The sequence below is a fragment of the Pongo pygmaeus genome, chromosome 11, assembly GCF_028885625.2.
Source record: "Pongo pygmaeus isolate AG05252 chromosome 11, NHGRI_mPonPyg2-v2.0_pri, whole genome shotgun sequence".
Lineage (NCBI taxonomy): Eukaryota > Metazoa > Chordata > Mammalia > Primates > Hominidae > Pongo > Pongo pygmaeus.
In genome coordinates, this window is record NC_072384.2 from 103,071,819 (window position 1) to 103,081,396 (window position 9,578).

The 9,578-nt window shown below is 39.6% G+C and overlaps 1 protein-coding gene and 1 pseudogene across 1 annotated transcript; both read right to left on the reverse strand.

The window, feature by feature from the left end:
* Nucleotides 1–4,707: 4,707 nt before the first annotated feature.
* LOC129032117 (phosphatidylinositol N-acetylglucosaminyltransferase subunit Y-like) lies at nucleotides 4,708–4,945 on the reverse strand. Its single transcript, XM_054479159.2, has one exon. It carries the CDS (start codon nucleotides 4,921–4,923, stop codon nucleotides 4,708–4,710), a length of 216 nt encoding a protein of 71 aa, XP_054335134.1. The 5' UTR covers nucleotides 4,924–4,945.
* Nucleotides 4,946–5,022: 77 nt separating this feature from the next.
* Nucleotides 5,023–5,363, reverse strand: LOC129032116 (protein preY, mitochondrial-like; annotated as a pseudogene).
* Between the last annotated feature and the right edge of the window lie 4,215 nt (nucleotides 5,364–9,578).

A 9,578-nucleotide genomic window follows, 5' to 3' on the forward strand; every position in this document is an offset into this window, starting at 1 on the left:
TTTGCCTCTTTGGTTACATGTGGTGAGCATGGATGTCAAGATTATTTTTCAACTAGATTATTCAATTGGTTTTATATTTCTTATACTTAATACTTACGACCACAGTCCAAATCAGTCTTTTAGAAGGTGCTCTTGCTAACTGTGGAATATTTGATGACATGAAAGTCCTTTTTCTTTGCTTTCAGTGGTTGGCTTTCACTGAAAGAAAGTGTAAAAAAAGGCAGAATTTATAGCTTTCACTATGTCCAAGACTAGGACTGGGTTATAAAGATTTTCTTTTGTGAAGGAAAATAAAAGAAAATTTGCCACTACTGCATTTGCTTTACTATTGTAAACTTAAGATTCATTCCTTAGTCTTTGGAATTTTGATGTCTCAAAACCAGATGAGTGGAAGTGCTGAATTTGTGAAATAAAGCTAAGAATGCTTAACTCCGCACTTTAAGTTTTACTCTGACCAAATTGATGATGAGCAGAGCAGCCCTGAACAGCATTTTGTTTATACAGTCTTGTTTAAGAATAGAATTTTTTTAACTCTTCATTTTTTGTCTCCGTGGAAGCTGTGTAACTCTTTTTAAAATGCAATTTAAAACATTTTGTTATTCTAACAATTCTCTCAAAAAACAGCATTTCCAATGGTAATCGGTATTGTTACGCTGTACTTATATATTCCCTGTACCTGAACACTTGTTGCTGCCTCACAAGAAAATAGAACTTTTATGTTAAAAATAAAGTCTGTTCTTCTTGAGTTTTTTTCTGTGAATTTTTATGAATATTGTCCAAATTCAAGTTACATTTCTTTTTGGACTGGTTATCTAGCTTTTAAGTGGTACATTGTTTTTCTCAGACTAATAGAAAAATGTGTTTGTGTTCAGCAGCAGGTTCCTTGCTACCCCTCACTTGCCCTAGAACTGAAAGTACCTGCTCTTTGGGGTAAGTGCTAGGCACACATTAAAATATAAGCAGCACGGAGAGATACCCATGCGTGAGGAATTCACTGCTTCAGAGTTTTGTTAGAGGTAACTTAGCTGGGGCAGTCACTTACATTCATTATAAAGTACATAAGGAGTTTTTTTGTTTTAATTCTTGGTAATTCAGCCATATTCTCCCTTTGTGACAGTGGCTTATATATGCAAGACAGTCGTTCGGTTTCAGGGGACAGTTGTTGAGTTTTGGGGGTTTTGTCTGTATCCACACAACGGAGCTGGTCAGAAGGCTACACTGTAATAACTTAGAAAGCAGGGACACATTTTAATGACATAAGTCAACGCAGTCATTTGGTCACCAAATTAATTTTTTTTTGTTTTTGAGACAGAGTCTCTGCTGTGTTGCCCAGGGTGGAGTACAGTGGCACAGTCACTCAGCTCACTGCAGCCTCAAGCTCCTGGGCTGAAGGGATCCTTCTGCCTCAGCCTCCCAAGTGGCTGGGACCACAGGTACGTGCTACCACGCCTGGCTAATTTTTTTATAAATTTATTTTATTTATTTATTTTTGTAGAGACAGGGTCTTGCCACATTGCCTAGGCTGGTCCCAAACTCCTGGCCTCAAGTGATCCTCCCACCTCTGCCTCCCAAAGTGCTGGACTCAAGGGATCCTCCTGCCTCATGAGGCCTCTCAAGTGGCTGGGACCACAGGTATGTGCCACCATGCCTGGCTAATTTTTATATAAATTTATTTTATTTTATTTTATTTTTTCGTAGAGACAAGGTCTTGCCACACTGCTTAGGCTGGTCTCGAACTCCTGGCCTCAAGTGATCCTCCCACCTCTGCCTCCAAAGTGCAGGGATTATAGGTGTGAGCCAGTGTGTCTAGCCTGTTAAAATTTTTGAAATATTATTTCTGAGCAAAAAAGTTAACCAGAGTTTGGGGATAGCTAATATATTTACACAATAATTTAACATAGTATCAAATGCAAAGAGAATTCTAAAATTGGCACGTAAAGTTTTCTCCCTTTCTTTCTCAGTATTCCCCCACCCCCACCTTTAAAGAGGTTGAGGAGAGCAAATATGTGAAATACAGTCCTTGTAGTCTCTTCTTCATAGCACTTCCCTGCTAATGTGTAACAGATACTGGTTTTTTTCCTTTGCTAAGATTAGGTGTGCTTTTAAAATATATTTTAGTATGATAATGCCAATAGCCTTTGTAGCTCTTTGAATCAGTGTTTTCCCAACTGTTTGGGTCTTGAAATGAACTAAATGGGTTCAACCAACTTTTTAAAAAATGAAGCAGAATAGAAAACATAAGTATATTCATATATAAGGAGAGTAGTTTTCATGCGTAAAACTTTTGTTAGAGATACATACATATGTCCTAGCTTGTAGTATAAAAAGTATTTCTCACTGAAGGTTGTATTAAAACGATATGAAGAATATTGCTGTAGCTGCAACTTTTAGGTTTGTCTGGTATCTTAATGCAGAAATGAGACTGGAGTCTTCAAGACATTGTTTCTACTTCCCTTTAATACGTAGCTCCAAAATTTCTAGCTTTTATAAAAACAAACCAAAAAAACAGAATAATTCTCTTTCATCATTTTCCATCATCCTCAAACTGAGAATTTATCTCCATATATTCTAACTTTGATTTTATGCACTAGTGTAGATTAGTCCTGCTGAATCATTGTTTTTTATAGAAGAGTATCTTGGAGGCTCTGATAGTTAAAAACCAGGAGTATAACCATTTGTCTCAATTCTATATCTTAAGTAATTATTTTTTAGATCATTGGGATAATTGAGAGGAGAAACAGAGAAAGTCCTAGATGTAGGGCCACAATTTGGGTGCTAGTTCTGGCTCTGATGCGTAATGTTCATGGGATCTTGGGCCAAGAAGTCACCTTTGTGAACCTGTTTTATTTCTGTGGTTAAGGAAATACTGACAATAGTGCTATCACTTAGAAAATATGAAACTGTAAGCAAACATTTATCTGCCTTCATATTTTGTCAGGTAAGTTTATTCATTCCATAGGGGAGCCAGTGGTTTTTGGTCATGGGAAGTGTTCTCATAAAATTCATTTTAGCTTGTAAAGTTTAAAATCATCAAAGATAAACTGAAATTGTAATAAAAATTGATAATGCCTCTTGATAGCTTACCAAATATTGGACACTTTACATATTACTTTTACCCTAATCTTTATAATAACCCTTTGAAGCCAGGTACTGCTATTTTTACTATCATACAGATAACAAAATTAGAATTAGGTTGACTTTTCCATGGTCACACATCTGGGAAATGTCAGAGACTGGCTTTGAACCAAGTCTGACTCTGGAATTCAGAGTTAATCGTGTAGTCTTACTGCTACTTTGCTTGCATCAGTGACACTGGTAAAATAAAGATGTTGGAGTCATTGTAGATTATGTGACATTGGGCCACACTGCCTTGTTCTTTGTGATCCTCTTCATTGCTACAGCTGCTGGCAGCTTAGTTCAGAGGGTCAAAAGAAAGGAACTGGTTAGTTATCAGCTCCTGATCAAGGACGTCAGTGACAGACATTCTCAAACTCTCTGGTTTTTAATGTTGCTGCTATAGCTGCAGAAAATAAAAAGAAATACTCTTTAATTTGGGGAGCACATGTTTTAGAGAGGCAAAAACGAACTTCAGTCACATTTCTGGTGGATTTTTAATTCACCTGGCTTTTTTGAGGGAAAGACTTATATAGTTGGTTTTTTGCTTGGGCTGGAGTGCAGTGGGCAATCTCAGCTCACTGCAAGCTCCACCTCCTGGGTTCAAGAGATTCTCCTGCCTCAGCCTCCCCAGTAGCTGGGATTACAGGCGCCTGCCACCACGCCCGGCTAATTTTTGTATTTTTAGTAGAGACGGGGTTGCACCATGCTGGCCAGACTGGTCTCAAACTCTCGACCTCAGGCAATCTGCCTGCCTCGGCCCTCAAAGTGCTGGGATTACAGGCGTGAGCCACCTTACCCGGCCTATAATTGGTTTTTAAATTTCTGTGACTTGGTATGCCCATTTAAGAGAGAGGGGACAGTAAAATTATCTGGATCACAATTCAAATGTGTGCTTGAAGGCACTACAAAAAAAACCCAAAAATATGTTAGTAGTGGTTATTCCTAGTTGGTAGTGCTATGGCTGATTTTTTTCTTCTAGAAGATATTACTTTAAAATGGGAAAAAAGAAACAAGTTTTTATTTTTTTAATTTTTTATGAGAAAGTGTCAATATCTTTATTGCTAATATGAGCATTTAATGTCAAAGAAATGAAGGTAATTTTACAAACTCAATTTTTGTAAGTACATGAAATTTCTATTTGATTATGTGGTTTTATATCACATTCGTTCAAATGCATTTCTTTCCCTTAGAGGGACTATTCCAACATCACTCCTTTGGAATTATTTCAGTCATCCCTAACATGTGACTACCAAAGACCTTGAAGCTAAACAAACAAACAAAATTTCAATGACTCTTAGATGAATGGAATAAGAAATAGTCATCACATGTCAATTAGGATGTTTATCTCCAACAAGACACTGTCAAAATGTTTCTTCTGATACAACAGTTATGTCAGAGCCTTCAAAAGACAAGGGCAGAACAAGAGTACAATAAAAGAAGCGTCTGCAACTTAAGCCTCCCACAGTCCTAAGCCTGATATGCTCAAAGCAAAGCCTCTTTCCCACAAACTAAATTCCATCCATTTGAGCTTTCAGAGATAGACGCCCAAGAGCTATCATTAATATATACAGCATATTGACTCTAGTTGCATCAGTTATGCATGAAGAGTTTAATAACCATCCAGGTCCAGAGGTGGAAGAATACATACACCAGTGTGGTAATAGGCAAGAGCAGGCTGTAAAAGCAAAGGCTGGCTGTGCTAGTGCAGCCCTGTGGGAAGTTTTCTTCCACAGAGGCTGAGTGGAACAGTCCTGCTAAAGAAACCAGTGGAATAAGAACGGGCAACGTAGGAAGAGACAGAAACATTCTTCTCTTCCGCTTATTACCTGCCACTGTGTTTTAAAAGGTATATGGTACTAAGAAAAGTTGGCTGTTGAGGATTTTTTTATTTTTTAAAATTATGAACTAGCGCTGCTCCACTTCTTCTTGCTTCTTTGATGCGTCATCCTAGCTGCCTGTGGTATCATATTAGGAATCCCATCAATGATTGGATAAGTTATTCCCAACTCTTCATTAATCAATTCATTTGTTGATGCTTCATATCTGAGCGGCTTCTTGGAGAACGGGCACACCAGGAACTCCAGCAGCGCCGGATCGAAGGCGCGGGGCGGCTCCTCAGTCTTCTTGCTCCTGTCGGCCAAAGGCCGTGACCCCGACGCGTGCAGGCACCTATGGGCGACCGCGGACGGCGGCGCGCGCGTTCCCCGCAGCGCTGAGGCGAGCCTGCCGCGTGCTCCGCTCAGCATGGTCTGGCAGCCGGAGACCAGGCCTCACTGCGCCTCCGAGAGCCGGGGTCGAGCTCCTGGCTTCCCGTTCGTCCAGGCCAGCCCAAGAAACAACTTTTTCTTTCATGTTTTTTGTATGTGTTTTTTTAGGTTATGGTCAGTGAGGTTTAGCCACAAGAGATATCACAGGAGAGACCCAGGAAAAAAAGTTGTAATATACTCACAGGTCCTAGAGAGACAGTCACTGCATGCTGAGAGGGGGTCACATGGGAGGGGGCTCAGCCAAGCAGGTGGGGAGCGGAGAGGCCTAAGACATGGGCAGGAGCCTTCGGGTCAGGGAGAAGCACACAAGAAAAAGAGAATTTCACTGGTGCATTTAAATGTTACTAGGTCATGGGCAAGGTAGCAAGGGAAACTTGTGGCAGGGGCCACCCATATCACACTGGGCCAGGTGCTCACAGCCTGTTTGTGGAGATGTTGAGGCAGCAAGAAAACTGGAAGTTTAAAACGTTCACTACAAATGTAAAAACATACACTGCAAAATCTCACCCACGACACCAGTCAGAACTTCATCTCCTTTTTGTATTTACTCTTTGGCCAATGAGTGGTTAATTTAACACCACTGAGTGAAGAACCATGTCTTGACTTTAAATGCCAAGGACAGTTTGTTTTGAACTCTTTAGTAGTCTTTTAAATGGTACAGAAAAAGATGGAAAAATAGCTTATGTTGGTCTTCTGGATGTGACTCATCTTTACCAACCATTTTTCTTCTCATCTTGTCCCACACTTTTCTTTGCCATGTTTAAGCACTTTACTATTGCATGAAATGCATTACTTTCAGTTCTACTGAATTAATATTTTAAAGTTCGTTTTTCCTTCCTAATTTCTATATTTCAAAATTCTGGGACTGCTTTATTGCTCAAGGTAGAGAAATGCAGGGCTGTGCCAACACTATGGAAGACAAAAATAACTGAATCAATTCTGGCTCTCTTCTTTTTATTCCTGCCTTCAATAAGTCAGGTTACATACTATGGCTTATATTTAATTGTTTGTGTCTAGGCTCAAATTTTTGATATTTGATAGTTTTTGTTACTGAAAGTATTTACACAAATAACATACATTATATTATTTCCCATATCTTACATAGTCCTCTTCTATATGAAATAAGAAAGAATTCATCTCACAAGGATTTTCTTTTGAGACGGAGTCTCACTCTGTCACCCAGGGTGGAGTGCATGGCCTGATCTCAGCTCACTGCAACCTCCACCTCCCGGGTTCAAGCGATTCTCCTGCCTCAGCCTCCCAAGTAGCTGGGATTACAGGCATCTGCCACCACGCCCGGCTAATTTTTATATTTTTAATTGAGATGGGGTTTCACCATGTTGGCCAGGGTGGTCTCAAACTCCCGACTTCAAGTGATCTGCCTGCCTTGGCCTCCCAAAGTGCTGGGATTATATAGGCGTGAGCTACCACGCCCGGCCTTACAAGGATATTAATTGCCCTGGTTTTATTTTCGTTCTCCCATGTCCATATCAACTCAATGTACTTTCCTAATACTATGATCTTGAGGTAAAACACAAGTTTTTGAATAGGAAAATAATAATTGTATTAAAAACTTCAGGAAACAAACTTTTGTTTTATGCCATCTTGCAATCTTTATTAAAAGAGGCTCAGAAAAATAGATAGAGCACCTGTAAACTTCCTTCGTTCTAATGCTGTAAGACCTCTACATTTCTAGATGGTCTATACAGATACGTGAAATATTTATAGTTGAAATACAAAACACTTTTTCAATGTGCAAATACTAAAACCTGTTTGTTGAAATACAGTTTGTTTCTAATCATATCAAGTTTCTACAATTAATGAAGGATTTCAAAAACATACAAAATTACACCAATCTGATCTTATTATGCCCTGGTATTCCTGCCTCTCCTAAAAAATGGTTGTAGACCCACTAGGCAAAGTTTAGCTCGTCTGGTGTTTTTTTAGACTTAAACACATTCTTATCCAGTAGAAAATAAAGTATAGATATTTCTCCCCATTTAACATAAAAAATACCTATTTTGAGGGTTGTTCTCAGCCTACCATTGGTTAAGGATAATTAATTTACTTCTTATTGAATGGATTATCTAGATTGAGACAAAAAGCAACCAGTCATTCTCTGTTCTGTGCTTATCCTGTCCTTTCCCTCCTTTCTTCAGTGTGGTGGTTTTTTATATTAGCAATATTGGTTTAATAGAGCAAAATTTCTTTCTGACCACAAAAACTGCTGAGCTTCAAATAACTAATCTTGAGAAAATATGAATGTGGTTACCTTCATCTTAATATAGTTATTGATATGCTCTTCAAAAATAGTGGTTGGACTTGTTGGAAGTTAGAACTGGACTTGCTAAGGAAGTTAATGTTGCTCTGGGTTAAATGGGAAACATATACTCTGTTGAAAGAAGAAATGTTATAGAAACTAGTAACAGAATAATAAAAGTCCTTTGTATGTCTCCATTTCGGGAGAACTTTTGCTTTTGGAAAATTTAGGGTGTTCCTAGTATGGACTTTGGGTTTCTGCTTTGTCTGCTTGTTAAAGTATCTGTATTCGATAACAGGGACTTCCTTGCACACATGTGAGGGAGATAAATATCTCAGAACTAATGCATTAGCAAGGTGACCACTACAAAGAAAAATGGTACATACTCTCTCAAGACATAAAGTTAAGCTTTTTTCTCTTTTTTGAGATGGAGTCTCGCTCTGTTGCCCAGGCTGGAGTGCAGTGGTGCAATCTCAATTCACTGCAACCTCCGCCGCCTGGGTTCAAGCAATTCTTCTGCCTCAGCCTCCTGAGTAGCTGGGATTACAGGCATGTACCTCCACACCTGGCTAATTTTTGTATTTGTAGTAGTGACAGGGTTTCCCCATGTTGGCCAGGCTGATCTCAAACTCATGCCCTCAAATGTTCCACCCGCCATGGCCTCCCAAAGTGCTGGGATTACAGGCGTGAGCCACCGTGCCCAGCCAAAGTTCAGCATTTGTTGAGGCACTCAAAAGTTGGGAGCACCAGAGTCACCATGGGTATAGAATTCAGATTGGGATTCATGATCATGATCTTGGTGATTGGAACTTGGCAGAACAGTGACAGTACTGCATTCTGGGAAATTTCACTGAGTATAAAGGAAGACTTAAAAAAGGCTTCTGAAGAGATAAGTAATGGCTCATTAAAATCTAAAATAAATAGGAGTAATATTGTGAAAAGATTTTATGGAAAGACTTCATACCTTTTTTCTGAGTCAATGTTTCTGACCTTTAGATAAGGTCTTTCCAGCCTATACTGTACTTGGCCATTGTAGTAGTTTTCTGGAGAGCTTGTGGGCAGTTACTATTGTAGATGGCTATGGATGGGATATGGACTGCATTTTACCTACTCTGGTCCAATGTTTTCTATGTACCATGACAAACATTACAAGCAATCCTCTTCTAAATAGGCCTGTTTAGAATAGAACTAAGAGCATGTGGAAGCTACTGTGAATAACTTAGTCAAAATGTCTTTTTTTGAGATGGAGTCTTGCTCTGTTGCCCAGGCTGGAGTGCAGTGGCGCCATCTCAGCTCACTGCAAGCTCCGCCTCCCGGGTTCATGCCATTCTCCTGCCTCAGCCTCTGGAGTAGCTGGGACTACAGGCGCGTGCCACCACGCCTGGCTAATTTTTTGTATTTTTAGTAGAGACGGGGTTTCACGATGTTAGCCAGGATGGTCTCGATCTCCTGACCTCGTGATCCGCCTGCCTCAGCCTCCCAAAGTGCTGGGATTACAGGCATGAGCCACCGCACCCAGCCAGTCAAAATGTCTTCTTATGGAAATGCAATGGACTGGATGACAAATATAAAACAACACTTGGGATATTGCTTCAAAATTAAAGGGTGGGCAAGAAAAAAGGACAGGAAATTGAGTGATTGATGTGTGTGTACAGTAGCTATGTTTTTATCAGCTTACACTAACTTCCATTAAATAGCCTTCCTCTGATACTTAGGTTCTAAACCCTGTAGGGGTAACAGATTTTGCTTAGTAATCAAATAGAGCCTCAGATCATGTCGCCCACAGAAAGAGGGAAGTAGAAAAATGAGACACTCCCTTATTGATCACACAGAGCTTTCTGTATGTCTGCCAGAAAGTAAAGTATTCTGGGTTAAATAATTATGTCACAAAATATGAGATAAGTATGCAAATATATGTAAGGATAAGGTGTTCA